This window comes from Telopea speciosissima, chromosome 5 (assembly GCF_018873765.1).
Source record: "Telopea speciosissima isolate NSW1024214 ecotype Mountain lineage chromosome 5, Tspe_v1, whole genome shotgun sequence".
NCBI classification, from domain to species: Eukaryota; Viridiplantae; Streptophyta; class Magnoliopsida; order Proteales; family Proteaceae; genus Telopea; species Telopea speciosissima.
The window spans coordinates 14,587,347-14,609,607 of NC_057920.1; the positions used below are offsets into that span (position 1 = coordinate 14,587,347).

The 22,261-nt window shown below is 39.5% G+C and overlaps 2 protein-coding genes and 1 non-coding gene across 4 annotated transcripts; 2 read left to right on the forward strand and 1 right to left on the reverse strand.

Moving 5' to 3' along the window:
- The first annotated feature begins 6,212 nt into the window (after window positions 1–6,212).
- On the forward strand, window positions 6,213–11,556 carry LOC122661270 (translocase of chloroplast 120, chloroplastic-like). Of its 2 annotated transcripts, XM_043856616.1 has the most exons (3): window positions 6,214–6,271; window positions 6,610–8,544; window positions 8,719–11,556. In XM_043856616.1, exons 2-3 carry the CDS (start codon window positions 6,649–6,651, stop codon window positions 11,266–11,268), a joined length of 4,446 nt encoding a protein of 1,481 aa, XP_043712551.1. In that variant the 5' UTR covers window positions 6,214–6,271; window positions 6,610–6,648; the 3' UTR covers window positions 11,269–11,556. The 2 variants fall into 2 exon arrangements, with proteins under 2 accessions (XP_043712549.1, XP_043712551.1); XM_043856614.1 differs by having other exon boundaries at window positions 6,213–6,271; window positions 6,610–11,556.
- Window positions 11,557–16,387: 4,831 nt separating this feature from the next.
- LOC122663459 lies at window positions 16,388–16,491 on the forward strand. The gene has a single exon (XR_006333131.1). It is a non-coding gene; the product is annotated as a small nucleolar RNA Z279/snoR105/snoR108 (small nucleolar RNA).
- Window positions 16,492–18,679: 2,188 nt separating this feature from the next.
- Window positions 18,680–19,237, reverse strand: LOC122662360 (dirigent protein 23-like). The gene has a single exon (XM_043857974.1). The coding sequence runs from the start codon at window positions 19,235–19,237 to the stop codon at window positions 18,680–18,682; it is 558 nt and encodes a 185-aa protein (XP_043713909.1).
- Window positions 19,238–22,261: the final 3,024 nt, after the last annotated feature.

A 22,261-nucleotide genomic window follows, 5' to 3' on the forward strand; every position in this document is an offset into this window, starting at 1 on the left:
ATTGAGAGGTTCCGTCTATAGTTTCGTTCGCTCTCGAGTATGTCTCAGGGTTTGAACAGATGCAAGAATAGATTCAGGTGGAAGTTCCGTCCGTGGATCTGTCTCTCGTATTTTGACCTATTGGCCTGACGGAGTCAGGGACGGACTCACCCTGTTGCTTTCGTCCGAGCTGTCTTGGTTGAAACTTAACTTTAACTTTGGGGGCATAACATAGGACCCTTCTATTCATCTTTTAACGTTTGCTCTCGCATTCTTAGGCCACCCAACTCGATGGATAGAAGGTGCACTGGTGAGATTCATATCAACCATGCCGAGTGATACCCGAGTTCGGTGAGTGGGTTTTGGGTGATTTGTTTGGGTTTGGATATATATTAAATATCCAATATCATGCTATTATATGATTTATAAGCATCTTGCGCATTTGCATTACTTATCTTGAATGTGAACTGCTATGAATGTGATGTGGTAATGTTTCCATTATTGTATTGGGTCACGGTGCTGGGTGTACCGGTACCGAAACCCCAGAATTAATTGTGAAACTTGTTGATTGTCATCTTGACTTGTATGCGTCGTGCCTTGCTGGTACCCAGGTATTAGATGGAATGGGACGTTGATGCACCCGGAATACCTCTCGGGATGATAGGACTTGCATGTAGTATATCTGTGGTTAGGATTCTTGTTCCCTTATACTACGACCCTTACCAATAGGGGTTTAGGTGTTGGATAGTCTGAGCACCTGTTGCCTGTGGAGGAGAGAGGCCAGGTCAGGGGTAGTGATGGCTATCAGGATCTGCCACTGAGTGGTCTGATGGCTTCTACCAGTGTAGGCTCCCTCGTGATAACTGAGGTTTCATTGTGGCGATAAGTTAAGTGACCCACAGTGTCTCCTGAGTTATCACAGTAGCATACACTTGACTTAAAATTGTGTGTAAGGTGAAAAATGAATCTAACATTTGCATGCATCATGAATTGTTCGTAATTGCGTGTTTGTGTGTATGTACATTCCCATTTGCTCTCTTACTAGCTTGTGGAGCTAACCCTGCTGCACAACCTCTTTTAGTTGATATGCAGGTAACCTCTTGATGAGCTCCTATGGATACAAATCGAATGGAGTCAGTGGCTTGGACTTGGATGTCGATGTACACCCAAGAATGGTGCCCTTGTGGCGTGATTTAAACCTTTACTTCTATATTCATCTTCATTCATGTATGAACTTCAAGTGTAAATGCACAGAATTTACCGTATGAATATGGGATATTGTAACTGTAATATATGTTATCATTAGAGAAATGATACTTTGTATTTATTCGATTTTAAAATGATTTATGCTTCCGCTAATCTCAATTTTTGTAATTGGAATGATTTATTCCATTGGTTTACGTTCCCTGACATTATCATGCCTTGATAATTGGGTAGACTGTAGCTCGGGACACTGTATCTATGATCCTGGTAGTATTGGGATGATACCTATCATCCTAGTCACCCATTTTCTTGTAAAATACCCTTTATTGGGATGGGGGAGAAACAGACCCTCCCGACAACTTTGATCAAAACCTACCATACTTCTATATTGTTTATGTGTCCCAATTCTTTTGTTAAGAGGAAGCATTCCTCCTATTGGTCCAAGTCCTAAGCGCTCGATGTAAAATGCCCGTTTGAACCCTCGGATCCCACAATTCATATTGGATAACATCAACAACAAAACAACAACAAACTCAGTCTTATCCCAACTTAATGGGGTCGGCTATATGGATCCAAACAAACAAAACAAAGGAAAACTAAGTTCTAACAAAAAAGGGAAGGAAAATATGAAAAAAAAATGGGGTGGGGGAAGAGAAGAGCAATGAAAAGGAAAACGTAAAATGATGTCATATTGGATGACATCATTAAAGCTAAACTCAGTGGGTATTGTATCATCATTATCTATGTTAAATTAGATTATTCAGATTATGAATGAAGGATAGGGAAATGATACAGTAAGGTAAAACATCATTGCAAGAATTGTGATATTGAGTTTGAGAGTGCGAGAGACAGAAAAATAGATGTAAGAAATGAATCCAGTCAGTTGAGAAGCAAGGTTATGGGTTCCCACAGTGATAAGAGCATCAAGGCCATTATTTCTTGGAGATGTGAGAAATAGGGTGTTGGAATCAGGGAAGCTAAAAAGGTAGATAAGGTGGTGGTTCTTTGGATGACGAACACAGAGAGATACGACAATGTAGTTATGGAGTTGAATGACACTATAGAAAACTTGCTAACTTTAAGTTTGTACTCACTTGTATATCGGGCTATTGAGCCATTTTGTTGTAATTAAGTGGAAACACTTTTCTTCAAAGTGACCTATTGTTAGAGATTCGAGAATCTCTATTATTGTAATATTTGAGTGTTAGCCTAAACACTTGGGTTACTAATGATCCCGAAAAGCTACCAAGGTTTGAGTATGAATCAAAACACTAATTGAGTTTATTATGATCTTGGGAAACAATTGTGAGAAGGCTTGATCAATGACATTAGTAAATTGATCACATAGTGGAAAGTCCAAGAGTGTAGGTACCATTTGGTAGTTGATATAAGCCAGGTTGTCGAACCACTCTAAATCTCATTGTCTCTATCCTGTCTCTTTCCCTCTTTCTCACTTTTGCTACTTGTAGATCTTTAAGACAATTGTATTCATCATTTGTTTCGGATAGTTAAGTTTAAATTTGTCATTTATATTTCACCATACCCAATTCACCCTCTCTTGGGTTGCCTACGGTCCTAACAAGCTTTGATTGACCCTAGTAGCCACAATTTTTACAATTTCAAGACTAGGCGGGGTTGGGTTGACTGTGGTTGTCCTTGTTTTTTTATTGTATAGACGATATAATTATATATGATATAATTTTACATTATATATTTAGCTAGGATTTCATTGCACAAAGACAGTCAGGTTTAAACTGAGTCTATTCAAAATATTGCTGGATAGGCTGAAGGCTTTTGGAATATTTTACATTGTTCAAACGATTGTTAAGAGTGGATTTCTGGATATAATCACTTAAATGTTTGTTTTCCCTCAATCACTCTTTCTCCTTAGGAGAAGGGATAATATATGAAATACATATAGGGCTGGGTTGGGTCAGGCTCAAACCGAAGCCTTAGCCCAAGCCTAGCCTGGCCTGGAAATCTTAGTCCTAACTCACCCTGTAGACTAAAAGGCCCAGTCTAGCCCCTATCAAACTCAGGCCGGGCTCAGACTTACTGCACTAAACTCACAACACCCCTAGTCTATAATCATTCAACTATGGATGGGTTTTAACAATTTTATCCACTTGATATTTTTTTTTGATGGAAAAAAGAAAAGTTTATAATTAGTCAAGTAAAGCAGATGTACAAGATTCTATGCAACAAGGGGTATGGGGAGCAGAAGCTATGAAACACCTAAACCAGTTAACAAGAGAAAGATTAATAGTCAACTTAAAGGAAGACGTCATGAGTTTTGACCGAAATCTTCAAAAAATAGTCTAAAACTTCAAGGGGCCATGGGGAAAGGGATGGGGTTGGAAGAAGTCCTGGTAGCATTTCATTAGAGCACTAAACTTCTTTCAGCTTCAAACCTCTCAAGGCAGTAAAATCTAGTTCGTTGGGAATCCCATTCAGCTCAGGTTCCAAAAAATGGTTGTTTTTACTTCGGCCAGCAGTCAGAAACAGAAGTTTCTCATCTACCAAAAAACCAAAGACCCATCCAGGCTTACCTAAATCTTTGCAGTCAAACCCTGCGCATAACAAAACAAGAAAATCTAATATGTGTAAATCAAACCTAGAAAAGGAAGCAATGTTAGTAAAATCCGAATAATCCAAATGAGAGGAAGAAGACACAGTGTTTGAATTATAATAAAGGGGTGGGGAAATATTCAAATCCAATAACCACTGGTTTATTCTTCGAAGAATCTGACCAGGGTTAGGTCGCACAGAATTAAACAGAAAATTGTTTCTAGCCTGCCAAATAACATAGCAAGTAATAATAAAAACAGAAAAGAACCACATTAGAGAGGGCTTGTCAAACTGTCGGTCAAGCAATGTAGAGATGCAATAATGTCTGAGAAAAGAAAATGAAATGAATTCAATCCTTAGACTCAAAAGACCAACTACCCATATGTGCTTAACTCAGGCACAAGAGAGGAAGATATGTCGGAGGGTCTCATTACAAGTGCCACAGAGAGTACAAGTGGGATCGATCTGAGTCCATTTCAAAATAAAATCTTTAACCGGAATCCCTGCATTTAATACACGTCAGAAGAAAATTTTAAGTTTAAAAAGAAATTTGAGTTTCTAAAAAAATTTTCACCAAGCAATAAAAGAAAAGTCCGTGGAGAATAAGTCCAACAAAAGGTTTTGAGTTTTGATGGATACTTCGCCTTAGATATTGACAAAAGGTTCATTTGAACCCAAGAAAGACACATGAGTGACAGATGGTGATTCCTACTCTTGAAATTTGAGCCCCAAGTAACCTATTACATAGGAGAAAATGAAGCTTGAATTATCTTCAAAAGCAATTCTTGACTAGCTCCATGGAGAGTAAGTCCAACAAAGTTTACACCTCCTGCTCCAGTGCACACCATATCTACAAAGTAAAAGGTTTTGACTTTTGATGGGTCCATGTATCGATGAGAAGTAGTAAAAAGTAGGTCTTACTCTCTTTTACTTATTGGGGAATACTTTCTATGGGGAAACGTGGTGCACGCCCTAGGTACATGGGTAGGCCAAATGGTACCTCGCCTCCCATGAAATGTGAGATGATGGGCCCTTTTGATGTTGCTACACATTGCTATTGAATTTTTATCTTCTCAAGTGTGGTGTATTGTTTAGTACATAAGACTGCAACAGGGGTAGATTGGGTCGGACTTTATAGAACCCTATCCTAACCCTAAGTTGTCTTAGCTAGGCCCAGGCTTGATCCAACCCTGACTCAAGACTTGAAAAATCCAATCCTAACCTGCCTTCTGGGTCAGGTCGGGCTGACCTTGATTGGCCTTGATCATGGGGAGGGGAAAAGAAATGCATATGTTGGAATGGGCCGGGGAGAAAATGATCAGTTTTAAGTAAAATAACGGTATAATAAAATGTATTATATCACTTATTATCTTCATATATAATATTTTATATAATAAAATGTGGGTGACGTTTAAAGTTTATAATATATATATTATATCAATATATATTTTATAGTATAACTTAAAATAGGGTCGGATTGGGTAGGGCTACACTTAGCCCGAGGCTTCAACCCTGCCCCGACCCGACTCTGACTTAGGGTAAAAAAATTTTAGTCTTGACCCACCCTCAGGGCCAAATATCTCAGCCTAAACCCTGGTCGAGCTTAGGGTGGACCAGGGCGGGTTTGGGCCGATAGGGCCAAACTTGCACCCCTACTAGTACACTTATAAAGTATTCAACAGTACACCTTTAAAGGTGCAGTGCTGTACCATTAAATCTGACTAGGATTCTCTGTGATACCGCCTGGTATGTGGTGCACATCCTACAACACAACAGAGGCTATGTGGTACATATGGCACACATGACCTCTGTCGTGCCACAGGATGTGCACTACACACCTGGTGATACTATAGGAGACTTTTATCCCATTAAATCCAATTACAAGTGAGATGCACAGTCCGATGCATCACAAGTGAAAATATAAAAATCCTAGTCTATTTGCCCTTACACGTGCGCAGGGCCACACTCCCTTTTGCTTGTAGAAAAAGATTAGCATATTTGCATCAAATTCTCCTGTAAATGCGTTGTTCGAGTACAAATGAGAACCACTCATAGGCCCTTACGTAAGGTTTGAAGTGGGTAGGTCTTCTATTCGAGGAAAGGTTCAAGTGGAAATATAACAAATCAAACCTTACCCTAGGTGGATACTCTGATGGAGACTGAGCAGCAACCGTCCTATATTAAAATCAACGCTTGGTGTTTTTCACGATGAAATCAAAGCTGCAAAAAACGAACCGTTGGGATCTAAATCACCTCAGTTGCTTCAGCAGCTGTCGATTGGTCCTGTGTCTTCATTTTTCTCTTGCCATGTTGAGAATCTGAGATCAGGGATCTCTGCTCTATCTAACCCTTATCCCTAGCTGATTTATCTATAACCTTTCACAAGGTTGGTGGATTAGCTAGTCGATACTGAGAAGATCCGTCTTCGACTGCGAAGAAAATAGAAGATCTTTAATCTACTCCTCTTTCATTTCTGTGGCTGTTATAACCAGAGCTCTCTGTTTCTTCTCTATCTAACCAGGTTAGCTTTTCTTGTTTATCGATTATTATAATACTTCCAATTTTTCATTCGCTTTTCGATCCGCAAAAGCCTTTTGTCACTCCTTCCAGTCCATGGGCATGAAAAGTTAATTCTAAAAAGTAATTGATATATAAAAATTCATAGATTTACATGGTTTTAGACTTTCAAGTTTCTCTATGAAGGGTTTTTCTTTGCTTTTGTGGATTTCTCGATTATTTATCTTTTTGGTGAATCGATGATACATGTGTTGATAGAGTCGTTTCTTGCTGTTCATTGGGGGTTCTAGGGTTTTGTTTCTATGTATCTGTAGTTTTTTGAGAAGTCCTTTGCTGTTTCAGTTGATCATAGGGTTTTGAATCCACAGTCGGAGGGGAGCGATGGAAAATGGAGTTGCAATCGATGGTAAACCTCATATTGGAGATACCATGGCAGTCGAAGATGGGACTTCTCATCCTAAAGTAGAAGATAGGAGTGTTCATGGGTTTCATGAATCGAAAGATTCTGAAGGGGATGTTTATATGGAGGCTCCAGAAGAAATTCGTACGCAGGAGTCGCCTTTAAAGCTTGGTGCGGAGCAAATTATCAATGGGGAGGTACGTGTAGACAAGACTGGATATTCTGGTTCTTTGGGAGTTAATGGAATTTCTAACGGAGACCATGGGACTGAAATTTTTGAAGAGGCTATCGAGCATCCAAGCAATGAATGTAACGAATCTATTTATGAGGTTGGAGTTGCTGATGGACCTGCCAGTATGGAAGATAAGGCCAAGGAAGTTGTGGCAGTTGAATCAAATGGGTTGGATGATGCTGGTTCAGTCGGTATTGCAGAAGCTGTTGTCAATCTTGGTAATGATCACACTCATGAAGGGGAACAACGGGTCACTGTTGAGAAGATGACCGAAGATTTGGTTTCCATGAAGCCTGTTGATGAGATTAAGTCGGCAGGTGAAACTGGCAATGTGGAATTTAATGGCAATGAAGTGCTGCTGGTGCAATCAAATGGGTTTGACGGCGGTACTTTGGTTGGTAATGAAGTGCTGGTGCAATCAAATGAGTTGAGGGAGTTTACTGACATTGTGGCTGATAGAGGTATAGAGCTTTCAATGAATAGCAGACAGGCAGAGGGGAGGAATGATGCAGTTCCTGAAAAATCTAAAAATGGGGTTTTGGCTAAGGTTAGCTTGGGGGAATCACCCGTCGTTCATGAAAAAGCAGATGTGAATGTCGAGCAGGTAGAGTCTGATGTGATTGAACCTTCTCAAGGAAATGAACCTGATGAACTGATTGTTTATCAAGACAGTGAGAGTGTCGAGTTAAAGGAATCTTCAACAAAACCGAATGGGGATCAACGAGATCACCAGAGTGTGCAATTGAAGAATTCTTCATCAGATCGTTCCCTCAAGGAATCTGATGTGATTGAGCCTTCTCAAGGGAATGAACCTGATGAACTGATTGTCCATCAAAACAGTGAGAATACGGAGTTGAAGGAACCTTTGGCGAATCAGGATGGGGAACACGAAGATCACCAGAGTGTGCAATTGAAGAATTCTTCTTCTGAACAAGATCACACCCTTGAGGAGTCTGATGTGATTGAGCCTTCTCAAGGAAATGGACCTATTGAACTGATTGTCCATCAAGACGGTGAGAGTGCTGAGTTAAAGGAACCTTCAGCGAACCAGGATGAGGAACACCAAGATCACCAGAGTGTGCAATTGAAGAATTCCTCATCTGAACAAGATTGTTCCCTCAAGGAGTCCGATGTGATTGAGCCTTCTCAAGGAAATGAACCTGATGAACTTATTGCCCATCAAGACGGTGAGAGTGCGGAGTTCAAGGAACTTTCGGCGAACCAGGATGGGGAACACCAAGATCACCAGAGTGTGCAATTGAAGAATGCCTCATTTGAACAAGATCGTTCCCTCAAGGAGTCCGATGTGATTGAGCCTTCTCAAGGAAATGAACCTATTGAATTGATTGTCCATCAAGACAATGAGTCTGCAGAGTTCAAGGAACCTTCGGAGAACCAGGATGGTGAACACCAAGATCACCAGATTGTGCAATTGAAGAATTCCTCATCTGAACAAGATCCTTTCCTGAAGGTTTCTGATGTGATTGAGCCTTCTCAAGGAAATGAATCTGTTGAACTGATTGCCCATCAAGACGGTGAGAGTGCTGAGTTAAAGGAACCTTTGGTGAACCTGGATGGGGAACACCAAGATCACCAAAGTGTGCAATTGAAGAAATCTTCATCTGAACAAGATCCTTCCCTCAAGGTATCTGATGTTATTGAGCCTTCTCAAGGAAACGAACCTATTGAACTGGTAGCCCATCAAGACAGTGAGAGTGCAGAGTTGAAGGAACCTACGGCGAACCTGGATGGGGAGCACCAAGATCACCATAGTGTGCAATTGGAGAATTCTTCAGCCAAACAAGATCCTTCCCTCAAGGCGGTTGGGTCTCTAGAAGTTGAAATCCCTTTGTCTGCAGAAGAATCTGGTACTGTTAAAGATGATGCAGATGAACCAAAGGCTAAAGATTTACAAGATTATCGGCCTCTGCTTGCTGACAGAAATATCAGAGAAGGTTCATCTAGCCATACCAAGGTGGAGAAGCCTGCTGTGCAGGAAACACAAAAAGTTGAGAACAGAGGACCAGGAATTCAGTCTGCTCAAAATATTGGTTCATCAGCTGGAAATTCCACAAATCCTGCTCTTGCTCTTCCACCTCGTCCTGCTGGTCTTGGGAGTGCTCCACTGTTGGGAGCTGCTCATCGTGCACTGCAACAGCCTCGAGCAAATGAATCTATACCTCAGCGGCAAACTCAACTCGTTGAAGACCCTATGAATGGGGAGGCTGAGGAGAATGATGATGAAGCCCGTGAAAAACTCCAGATGATCAGGGTAAAGTTCCTGCGTCTTGCTCATAGGCTTGGCCAGACTCCCCATAATGTTGTTGTTGCTCAGGTCCTGTACAGGCTAGGGTTAGCAGAACAGCTGCAAGGGGGAAACACAACTCGTGCTGGTGCCTTTAGCTTTGACAGAGCAAGTGCAATGGCTGAGCAACTTGAGGCAGCTGGGCAGGAACCCCTTGATTTTTCTTGCACAATCATGGTTATTGGAAAGACAGGAGTTGGTAAAAGTGCAACTGTCAATTCAATATTTGATGAAGTCAAGTTCAGCACTAATGCATTCAACATGGGCACTAAGAAGGTTCAGGACGTGGTGGGAACCGTTCAGGGGATCAAGGTGCGGGTGATTGATACGCCTGGCCTCCTACCTTCCTGGTCAGATCAACGTCATAACGAGAAGGTCCTCCATTCTGTTAAGCGTTTCATAAAAAACACACCTCCAGATATTGTTTTGTATCTTGATAGACTGGACATGCAAAGCAGGGATTTTGGTGATATGCCATTGCTGCGAACAATTACAGAGATATTCGGACCATCTATTTGGTTCAATGCGATTGTAGTTCTGACTCATGCTGCTTCTGCACCTCCTGATGGTCCAACTGGCACTGCTTCAAGTTATGAGACTTTTGTAACTCAGCGGTCCCATATGGTTCAGCAAGCCATTCGTCAAGCGGCAGGGGACATGCGACTCATGAACCCTGTTTCATTAGTGGAGAATCACTCTGCATGCAGAACAAACAGGGCTGGGCAGAGAGTCTTGCCAAATGGCCAAGTCTGGAAGCCTCATTTGTTATTGCTCTCCTTTGCATCAAAGATTCTGGCTGAGGCAAACACTCTTCTAAAGCTGCAAGATAGTCCACCAGGAAAACCTTTTGCGACTCGATCTAGGGTACCTCCTTTGCCATTTCTCTTGTCATCTCTTCTCCAATCAAGGCCTCAGTTAAAACTGCCTGAGGAACAATTTGGCAGTGATGAGGATGCTCTTGATGAGGACTCGGATGAGGCATCAGATTCAGATGAAGAGTCGGAATATGATGAATTGCCTCCATTCAAGCGTTTGACCAAGGCTCAACTGGCAAAGTTGAGTAAGGCACAGAGGAAAGCTTATTTTGATGAGCTAGAATATAGGGAGAAGCTTTTTATGAAGAAACAGCTGAAGGAGGAGAGAAAGCGGCGTAAATTATTGAAGAAAATGGCAGCTTTTGCTAAGGATTTGCCAAATGAGTACAATGAGAGTGCTGAAGAAGAAAGTGGTGGAGCTGCATCTGTGCCAGTTCCAATGCCTGATTTGTCCCTGCCGTCTTCATTTGATTCCGACAATCCCACTCACAGATACCGCTTTCTAGATTCCTCAAACCAGTGGCTTGTGAGGCCAGTTCTAGATACTCATGGCTGGGATCATGATGTTGGCTATGAGGGTATAAATGTAGAGAGATTATTTGTGATTAAAGAGAAAATACCCTTGTCCTTTTCTGGTCAGGTTACGAAGGATAAGAAAGAGGCTAACATCCAGATGGAATTAGCTAGTTCTGTCAAGCATGGGGAAGGGAAAGCAACTTCATTAGGTTTTGACATGCAGACTCTTGGGAAGGACATGTCATATACTTTACGCAGTGAGACGAGTTTTAGCAACTTCAGACACAATAAGACAGCAGCCGGTCTCTCAGTTACTCTCTTGGGTGATGCCTTATCAGCAGGAGTGAAGGTTGAAGACAAATTGATTGTTAACAAACGGTTCCGGTTGGTTTTGACTGGGGGTGCAATGACTGGTCGTGGTGATGTAGCATATGGAGGCAGTTTGGAGGCAACCTTGAGAGATAAGGACTATCCTTTGGGTCGTACGTTATCGACTCTTGGGCTATCTATTATGGACTGGCATGGAGATCTTGCAATTGGATGCAATGTACAGTCTCAACTACCACTGGGACGTGCTTCAAATGTGATTGCTCGGGCAAATTTGAATAACAGGGGGGCTGGACAAGTTAGTATTCGTTTGAATAGTTCAGAACAGCTTCAGATAGCTTTGATCGGTCTAATACCCCTATTAAGAAAGCTAGTTGGTTATTCCCAACTGCATTTTGGACAATGAGGAGTATCTTGTTATATGGTCAGCAGCTGTGCGGTAATTAGGAAATAACCTTCAAAGGGTCCATATGTTTATGGTCACTAAATGTGAGTAAAACTTAGCTGCTGATTTTTCTCTTTGCTTTTCAACATTGCCATCCTTCATAGTCGAGTAGTAGTTTCTACAAATAGAGTTCCTGTTTTGGCCAGTTAGTTGATGTTATTTTTGGATCAAGAATTTCCTTAATAAAGTTAATGTTCTTGTGTGGAACTTATCTTCCTTCAAACAATTGCAGACTTTGTTTCTACTGCAGTAGAGTGTGACACACGTTTGCTCCCCCTGTTAGTACTCCGAAACATTTTTACCCATTTGTTCTCCATGATTGCTTTCGCCATTAAAATCCAATTATGCGTGTCATGTCCACCTGGCCCGAAATGTTAATCTTCTAATGCAAGATTAATTTCAGGTTTCAAATCTCAACCTCAAGGCATCACATTACCCAAACATAAAGCTACGAAAATGGTTGCTGACATGCATATTCCTTTATTTTTTTATGATCTGAACCTCAAAAAGGAATTTTGTTCTAAAAAAATGCATTCTATTGTTTGTCTCCCCCTTCCCCCTCCCCCCCACCCAAAAAAAAAAAAAAACCAATCTGTTGATGGAAGGTTTGTTATGTATTGTTTTAGCACCAACATCTATTGCTGTGAATTGTTTTTTATTTTTATTTTTATTTTTTGGGTGAAAATTGCTGTGAATTGTTCTGCAGCATAGGTTAGATTGCAGCTTTTGTTATAATTTATAGTATGATCACTGTACATTCATTCATTTGGGAGTTGGGACTGCAAGTTTCTCCGACCAGCTCTTATTGTATGCATAAAGCATTCTATTTTTGGTTGGTTCCATGCTTTCCTTTTGGGGAGAACATTTGCTCCATAGACTCTGCTTTCTGTAGTATGTTTTGCAGACATGTATCTATTTGAGCTGTAAAGGGTTTATGAACTGTTGGATCTTATTTAACTTGGCCATGGCCTAGGCTATCTATTTGAGCTATAAAGGGTTTATGATGGACTAGGACCTCATAGATTTTGAAGTTATAAACTACTCCCTGATACTCTTATTTAGGGGTCGCTGATGAGTCCTCCGTAAAATTCACATTGAGTCGAGCCTTTTTTTCCATGATCTCTCAATTGCCCAGATGAAAGTTTCTAACATAACCGGACAAACTTGGCCCTACAAGAGAGCCAAGTCTTTGGGCGTGTCCGATCTGTGCTGTAGGCAAAGTCACAAACATAGAAGATAGACCTATAATGCTGTAAGCAGTTAGGAATTTCAACCTCTCCCCCAGCCCCAAATTTTTAAAAAAATGGTAACTTTAGCAAAATAAAAATACATTTTCAAGAACTCAAGGAAGTAATACCAATAAAAAAATTAGGTGGTTAAAATCCGCTTATCCTTGAGGTGAGGTGCAACCAGTTGTGGGTCTTGACATTTCAAAATGGACAGGAGGAAAATTATTAGAAGACCATGGTTCATATGGGCCCTGTTTGTAAGTAAAGGGAAATGTGGGGAAGTATAATTAATTTTAGCAAAAAAAAAAAAAAAAGAAGTAAAATTAATTTCTCAAAAAAGGTGAATTATTATTGTCACAATAATAATAGAAACTTTTGTAATCATTGATGGTGTACTGATAAGATTTCTTATTAAAAATGGTAAATAAACTCTCACAAAAAAATGGTTAATAAACTTTTCAAATATAATGTATTTTTCCATTTCAAATCAATAGAATTTGGAGGAAAAGTAAAGTAGAACTTCGTTGCCAGATTTGAAAAGTTAAAGACTAAAGCTTTATTGGTGAAGTTGAGGGTAAAAGTACTTTCCTGACTCCTCAACTCTGTTTGACTGTAGTATTGGTAATAAAAATGGATCTCTTATTTGGGATGGATTGTGTGTTGTGTCCTTCCTAATGTTAATTTATTAGTTTGTTGTAGAATTAGCTGTCAGTGATGTATTTTACGGAACTTTCGGATCCCTCTTGAATGTCATTTATCTTGTAGGTTTTGTTTCTAAATGAATTAATGGGGTTGGAGATCGATGGATGTTAGGTTGGTACAGTTTCTTTTTCCTTCGTTATTGTTCAATCTATCTGTACAATTCCACATATTGGCATATAGTTTTGCCCTCTAAATCGGTATGTATGTGGTGGCTAATTATTTGTTTGCTAAGTTTCTTGTTAAAAATGAGTTGATTTGTATGTATCATCAGTCATCAGTGTAGGAAGAGAATTTGGAAACATGTGTGGCAACTAAAGAAGAATTTCGATTCAAGTATCTTTTGGAAAGTATTGATTGACGGATTGGTCACTAGAGATAAGTTAGCTATGTTTCTTGCCGTGGATATTGTATGCCCTTTATGTAAATTAAAAACTAATCAATTTGGCATGTATGGGTGGCAGGGCCATTAGGTTTGTGCATAGAACATTTCCAGGCTGCTTCTTTGATTGATTTGTTTAAATCCTTGGTTTGCTCCATACCCGTTCCAAAACTTATCTGTGTCATGTTTTATCTGCTTCAGCTATTGAAATTCTTCTTTAGTTGCCACACATGTTTCCAAATTCTCTTCCTACACTGATGACTGATGATACATACAAATCAACTCATTTTTAACAAGAAACTAGAGATAAGTTAGCTATGTTTCTTGCCGTTGATATTGTATGCCCTTTATGTAAATTAAAAACTAATCAATTTGGCATGTATGGGTGGCAGGGCCATTAGGTTTGTGCATAGAACATTTCCAGGCTGCTTCTTTGATTGATTTGTTTAAATCCTTGGTTTGCTCCATACCCGTTCCAAAACTTATCTGTGTCATGTTTTATCTGCTTCAGCTATAACGACATATATTTTATTTGATTATTTCGTAATAAATGTGTTTTCCACCACCAAACTCCCTCTCCTTCCCATATGGTTACTGTATTTATAAATGGGTTGCTGCTTCTGCCCTCTTCACTGATTTCTTTCCAATTTGTACCTCCATTGAATCGGCTGCTATGTCTCTCACTGAATATCAAACATTACCATCTGGGGTTCACCCGATTCTTATTTGTGATGGTTGTTTGGATCGGGTTTCTCATAATAGTGGTTGGGCTTTTTTTTCTTTGTTTCTGTTTAATCAAAATTTCATTATGTCTCTTTGAGCTATGACGTTTCAGGGACTATGTTGGCATCAAGTCCAGAGGCATCCTGTAGGGTTTACGCCAAGCAATAGCAAAATGATACTAAGCAGTAGAAGGTGTGGGTTGATACTTGACAGTTCTGATTTATGTAGATGGTCGACACAGGAGAATCAGGCCCAGTGGTCTTGGGACTTGTTTGGCATTCTTCTCACAATTTCTGCTCTGTTCTCTAAGATAATGTAATTTTTTTTAATATATGAGAAGATAGTAGGGTAGCTTATATGGATAGGGTGGGTTTGTCATCTTACTATATTGTCAGTTATCTCCAAATATGACCTGCTATAGTTATAAAAAAACCCTGAATACATCACCGCAAAACAAATAAAATGGGGTAAAGCTCTCATTACCATCCAGAAAAATCATCCGAAAGGAAGTTTTTGACCTTCCCTTTGCAAGTAATCCGAGTAGACCATCGCATGGTCTAGATCGCATTCACTGATTAATTTCCAAAGCGAGTTGGATGCCCTACAGGTCTGCTCCTTGGGTGTTAACTGCATTTTCCACTCCTATCTCTGTCCTGGATTTGCATTGAATCTGGAGAGAACAAAATTGTTCACAAATCAGCATCACCAGAAACTTAAAAGACTGAAGGCAGTGATGATCACGTACTTGTTATCAAACCCAAATTCCTGATTCAATATAGGCCAATAGTAAGTATTAAGAAGTTTTGAATCATGTGTTATGGGTTCAACTGACCATGGCTGCAGAATCCGTCCAGATTTCTACTCTTTATCTTCCTACTAATAGTGCACCAAAGACTCCATACTTGATCCCTCGAGCATCGGCTTCTTAGCCGAACCCGTGTATCCAAAATTCATATGGGCAAAAGTAATTTGTTTGTTACATAAAATAACAGTTGCTCATCCTCCCTCTTTAGTATTGTGATCGTAACTTCCATCTGAAATGAAGATAAACTCATCTGTAGATGGAGTGTTGATATAGAAAACCATAGCTGGTGGAAATTGTGGGTCATTGTAAGATATGGATTTTGGTTGGGAAGGAAGGAGAGAGGGGTCCCTTTCCCATCGGCTAATGAGTGTTAAAAGCTTGAGCGTTCTCTTCACTTCTGCAAGGGGAAGCTATTGCCCTTAGAGAAGGTCTGCTACAAGGGATCTCGGAAGTTCTGGACAACATCATTGTGTTGGATTGTAAAGAGTTAATTGATTCCCTGACTTTAGAGAATCCCTCCCCTAGAGCTGAAGTAATTAATATCAGCATGGATATCAAGTACTTAGCTTCTTTCTTTGTATCCTGCTCCTTCCATCACATTCCTAGGGAGTATAACAGCATTGCAGACTCCTTGGCTTGGAGGGTCTTGTCCATTGCGTGTAAGACATTTTGGCTCATATCCACTCGTTGGCTGTCGAATCTTTGTAATCTTGACACCTTGCGTTGGTCACACTTCAATAAATAGTTCTTTTTTTATCCCAAAAAAAAAAAAAAAAGTGTTCCTGAAATACCACAAGAAGTAAGCGGTAAGTAAGACAACAAAGATTTGTCAAGAGGGAGAAATAAGCTTTTAATTACCAAATAGCTTTGAGATACTATCAAATTCTCCAATTTGAACCCTTATATTTGTTTGTGTTTGTCTAAAAAAAAAATCTGTTAATTACCAAAACAAGCTTCCACATAAGCTAATTGCTTTCAATTACTTTCATTTTTCTTCCTTTTATTTTTCAAAGAAAGCAAGAAATCGTGCAGTAACTTATGTTAGTGGGGAATTCATGGGATGGCCTTGCAAAAGTGTCATGGCCTCATCACCCTCATGGGTTGACGTTGAAGACTTGTGATGAAAGGGGATTGGATATTTAATAGTCCCACATCGATAACGGATGAAATGGTTGAGACACCCATGCTTTATAAAACGGTGAGGTAGTGGTTACACAACTCATGATCCTTCAGGCAGAAACGGGGATGTGATGAGTGGTCATAACTCGCAATTTCATTGCGTGAGGGGTGCTCGCCCACGCCTGGTTACGACACAGGGGCACCCTCATAGTTACCAATCTGATCCCTAAAATAATTTTTAATACCATCTTCTATTCTTTCAAAAAAAAGTGATTTGGGGATGAGGTTATGTTTATTTTTCTACAACATGGCCTGACGGCCGCATCTCCATTTATTGTAACTCTATTTTCCGGCAGAAAAACCTCCGCCGGAGATGTTGTCCACTGATACGGATCGCTTGTATCAAGCCCAAAAGTGAGAATTGGAGGTTATAGTAGGAATCCTTTTGTAAGAATCTGTCAAGATTGGGCGGCGGATTCTTTGGATCTTATTCTGATTCCTCAAATTAGGGTTCCAAGCGCTGAGAACCGGATCGCTGGGCTTGTTAGGTCAGTTTCCATATTTAGCCGATTGTTCGGGCTCAATCCAAACACGAGGTCATTTAGCTCAAGCCCAAGCCCAAGCCCAAGCCCAAGCCCGGTTTGTCCCAAGGAATGGGCCCAAAAAGCATGAGGCACAAAAAAGGTTAGGGACATGTGACCTTTGCTGTGGCTCATATTGTCTAAATCTAAACTAGAAAGGGCCAGAGAATATGTAGTGTATTCGCAATCTATGAAATGTATCCAAAATCCAGTTTCGGTTAGAGAAACATTTCCACTACTAGGGTTACAACTTGGGCTGCACTTAGGTTCAACTTTAAACCGAATTGAGTTGCATTTCGCTATGTTTTGGGCTTAATTTGGTTCAAAATAAATTAGTTTACCAACCTAAGTCCGGCCTTCCGAGTTGCACACTTGAACCTTTAAATAATCGATATAAATTAAACCAACATGAGGTATTGGTGCATTTTGTAAGGGTGTCAATTTAGAGATGCAACCAAAATCGATCGTTTGAAACTGAACTGAATGATTACTCGAAAATTTTGATTCAGTTTTGGTATTGAAAATTTAAATTTCATTAGGTTTGATTCGATTTTAATTTTAAGTTAAGACTATCGATTTGAATTAAACCGAACTGAATAAAATGCAACCCATATAATCTGAACACGAGAACTAAAACTATATTTTATCAAAGGCTAAAACATGAGTTCTAAGATTTCAGTTTTCACTTTTGTCTCTTCCGCCTTTAGCTTCAACTATTGACTCTCGTCGTTTATCTTCTACAATCGTATATCAATAACTGTTGATAAACTAAATACTTCGAAGATATTTGATGTTTAGAGTATTAATGATGTCTTTATAAGATTTCGTAATTATGTAATTAAAAGAGTTGAAAGGTAACATATTTTCAATCGTAGGACTGTATCTTCATGATGATTAATTTTCTTTCTAACTTTAGCAAGTTATTCCACTTAAATGAATTTATAACGAGTGAGAACTAAATCAATTCAAATACAAAAAACTGAATAAAAACAAATTGATTGATCATATTCGATTTTGGTCAAAAATCCAACTTCGATTTGCATCTGTATCTGCTCAAGGTTATCTGTATCCGATTAGAGGGTATCCGTATTGAATTCGGATAATCCAAAATAAATCTATCGATTCAAATAGATATCAACAAATATTTAAAAATTAAATAACTAACAATCTTGAGGGTTCTTAAAGATCATTAGTTACACCGAATTGAGAGCGAATTATATTTGTGTTTGGGGGGGTGGGGGATGGGAGAGGTTATGCCTGAGTTATACAAATCAAGGATGCAAACATATAGTCGAAAATCCAAATTCAATTTACATCTATATCTATGTATCCGATCAGAGAATATCTAGATCTGATCACATCCAATCTCACCAAACGTTTTGTGTACTGATGTCCCCATTTAATGCATCGTTACCCGTCGCCACTCCCTTATGCGATCGTGCATGAAAATCCTCCCATTTAATACATAGGGCAAATCAAATAAAAAAATCGATAGTAAATCGATTGACAAAGTCTGGTCTTCCGTTGGCCACGTGTCAGCCTACCACCATATATAGAGAGAAAATACTCTCCACATATGTGAACCTGATCCGGACTCTTTTCTTGGTTTACAATCTTACATGTGCGTCCATCCACCCAAGTAACCGCTAAGCTACAAAGACTATACTAGGCTAGGCTAGAAAGTCACTTAGAGTTCACAAATACCCTCATAGGTTTATAGTATTTTTCAAAATACCCTTTTTGATTCCAATTCTTTGGCTGTGATGAACCGGATAGCAGGAATAGCAGCAAAATTTCGTCCCAATCGATTGGTGAAAGGTGAGAAGTTTCAGATTCAATAATGAAAAGCAGTAACATTGTACTCGACAATGGCGTCACCAGTGGTTGAGTTTAGCCAATAAGTCTTGGCTACGGCGATCCCTCGAGCTCTTTGGAAAAAACCGGTTCCTCCAACGATCGGCAACTGTCGGACCGGATGCAACGCTGGGTTCCGGCCCAGAATACTAAGACTGCTACCATTGTAGACTCCATCAGTGAAACCAAAGCTCATAACCATTATGAGACCCAGTTCTTCTAGGCCAGCTGAGCCGTACAAACCTTGGGCTCGACCTACCACTTTGGAGGTTGGTTCTGGGCCTTCCGTCAATGGGTCATCAGCCATCATCACTACTCCGAACAGGGTTGGGGAGTTCTGAGAATCCGCTGCTTGAGCCACCCTCACCGCGCTGGGTTGTTTTCCGCTAACGGTATCGTGGAAGTAGAAGTGCAGCTCCGTCGCTTTCTCTTCTTCTTTCTCAAGTCTCACGCTTTTGTGCCAGTGCTTCGCTTGGCTACCATCCAATTGGGTTAGGAGGAAAAGCAACAACACCATCACCAGAACAAGTCTTCCCATCTTTCCCTCTCTCTCTCTCTCTCTCTCTGAAATCTGAATCTCTTTCTTCTCTCTTTGGCTTAGATTCTTCCAAAAAACCAAATAGAGTTAAGGGTGCTTTTATAGGCGCAGGGTGTCCAAGAAAAAGAAAAGAGGAAACTACTAAAAAGATAAAGGATTGTTTTATTTGTAATGTTAGCCCATCATGCTGATCTATCTCCCCAAAAGTTTTTGAGATACCACCAATTTTGGCAGCAAAGGCGTTTAAGGTAACTGCAATTTCGTGATAATCGAATCCGATCATCTCCTATATTTCTTTCTATTGGAAATAAATTGAATCTTACGAGATATCTTATGGGCTATCTTCCAGATCCGACTCTTCTACTTCCACCTGCCTGATATTGTCGTGCACCTCACACACAAGCCTGGCAAAAAGTACTACCTTATCTCCACTCGGGTAAGATGCTCGGACAGGGGTAAGGCGGAACATTCCGCCTTACTTGTGTATGGGACGCATACGATAGTAGGGACAGCGAAAGTAGAGGAATCAAATTAAGGTAAGAAAAGACAAAAAGCCCTTATATTTATGAGGGTAAAGGATATCATCTCCCAAGTCTCACCCCCTACGGAAATGATCCGCCTGCCCATCTCACCCTTTTCATTGGGCACAACTGTCTATTTATTATTACTCCTTATAGAATGAAATCCTAAAATATCGAAAGGTAATAAATTCAAGGAGACGTGAGTCCCATACAAGGGTTGGTGAGGAGATTAGAAAAACTCGGTCCGAAATTCAATATGATATGAAAATGACAAAAGATGTAGCAATTCAATATGATATAAAAATGATAAAAGATGTAGCTGAGTTTATATAGATGACATCTAGTTGTGCAAATGTTAGATAGGTTAGGTGGGGTCTATTGTGCACATATGGCCGCTATTGTGTGCACTGCACGGTGTGTATAGCAACGCCCCCAGTACTGGGGGCGATAATTTTTCCTCGAATATGGGGGACTAATGCACTGTACCTCCTAAGGGCCTTATTCTCTTTCTTTCGATAAACAAAGGACGGAAAATTTTTTGCTGCTGCCCAGTCAAAGAAATGAAATAATTTACTTTCCTTTAGGGTTCACAAATGCCCTCTTATGTTATAGTATTTTCTAAAATACCTTTTTTGATTTCATTTCTTTGACATGTCAAGTTTTAAATCAAACGAAGTTTACAAAGTAACAAATTATATCTTTGAAAACTTGGGACCATGGATAGGCAGCATTGAACGACATGAGAAAGGAATGCAAGCAATCCTTGTTGCTCAGATAGGTCCAAAGAAAAATTAGCCTTTTCAAATAATTTTGAAAGCAGTGTAATAACATGTGGAGAGAAATTGTTCATTAAAAAAAAATGTGTAGAAATAAGATTGATCTGAAATTTAACAAATGACTCTGGGTGATGATATGTAAAACCTGTACCTCGAATTTGGACACTTTCAAAGATACCATGTAGTAGTTACGGTGTAGTTATATTGGCCATGTGGGAGTGGGTTCTTACAATGGGCACACATGAACTTGATTTTTTATGTGGATTATAATATTATATATTATGGGCAAGAGATCGCTATTTGGTTACATCGTCTCTGCACCAATGTGGAGGCCAATGAGAATGAGTATATGGAGATCAATATGAATGTAATTTTTCGATTTTATAGAGGTAGGGCAGCAATTTTGCACCCTTCCATGTCTGGACGTGCAAGATCCATGCGACCATACAACACTGTTTTTTCTATATATTATATAAATGACGTTAATTTATGCCTACCTGCTACAGTGACTTTCAACATTGAAATCTAACAATGCCTGTTGCATGTTTTTTCAAGGAATTTTCTTTCAGTTCATATCCAATTTTTCTCCACAAATTACAGGTACCTCATGTGAAGTATTTCCTGACTAGGCAAAAGTATTACATCCTTATTTGAAGTACGTATCACTTCGGTAGTCTCACTAATGGGGATCAGTTATGGAATGTAATTTTTATTTGGAATGGGTATCACTGTAACAATAGATTGGAAACAGTCGATCTCTTTGCGAAAGCAGGGGTAAGACTGTGTACATTATGACCCTCCCCAGACAACAAAATGGCGTAAACCTCGTGCACTGGGGTTTTCTAAAATTTTAACAATATAAAGTATGTTATGCATCATTTTTTTGGGAAATATTTTGATAAGTGAATGCATTAAGTAGTGAATTTTGTTTCCTACATGAATTAGACAGCGAAAGATGATACACTCTTTGAAATTAATGAAACACAAATATAAGTCACATCTTTGATGGGCCGGAAGCCCATATGTCCAACTCAAACCAATAAACAACTCTTTTTTTTTAGCCAGAAAAAAGAGAAAAAGGAAACCAAGAATGTAGAACCAACAAATTGGAGAGAGAGAGTGAGTTGCATATGAGGTAAGTAAAACTAAACATGAGGGGTTTAGTTGTATAGTTGATCCGAAATGCGAGCCAAAGATAACTACTCCAAACTTCTCTACTAAACACCAATTTTTTCTTTGATATTATAGTTGTTTTGAACCTAGGTAATAATTTCTCAATTTATGTGAGCATATTGTTTCTTTTTGATCATATACTTGAAAAATCATAAGTTGTAAAACACGTATTGTTCGTTTTTGTTTTTTCACCATTCTCAAAATATTTGACATTTTTTTTTATAGTTCCGTTTAGTTTTACAGCCATTTTAAATGTACCATTCCAAACAAAGTTTTTTGCTGTTCCCATTTCAACTAACCATTAGAGCAAAGATTTAGTAATCAATGATAAAACTACATAGTGTAGATAGAAATTGTTCAGATCGAAAACAAGGAAGGACAACATTAGTGCACACAATTTCCTTTGAAATCCAAAAAAGAATATTACATTATAGGGCAAGAGATCGCTATTTGGTCGTATGGTCTTTACACCAACATTTGAACCAATGGGGGAGCACACCTCGGTATATACCTAGGGGTCAGAAGCGTCATTTCACGGTGCCCTGTGATCTATA

Coding starts and splice junctions, on each gene's coding strand:
- LOC122662360 (XM_043857974.1), bottom strand. CDS start 19,237: ATGGGAAGACTTGTTCTGGTGATGGTGTTGTTGCTTTTCCTCCTAACC.
- LOC122661270 (XM_043856614.1), top strand. CDS start 6,649: ATGGAAAATGGAGTTGCAATCGATGGTAAACCTCATATTGGAGATACC.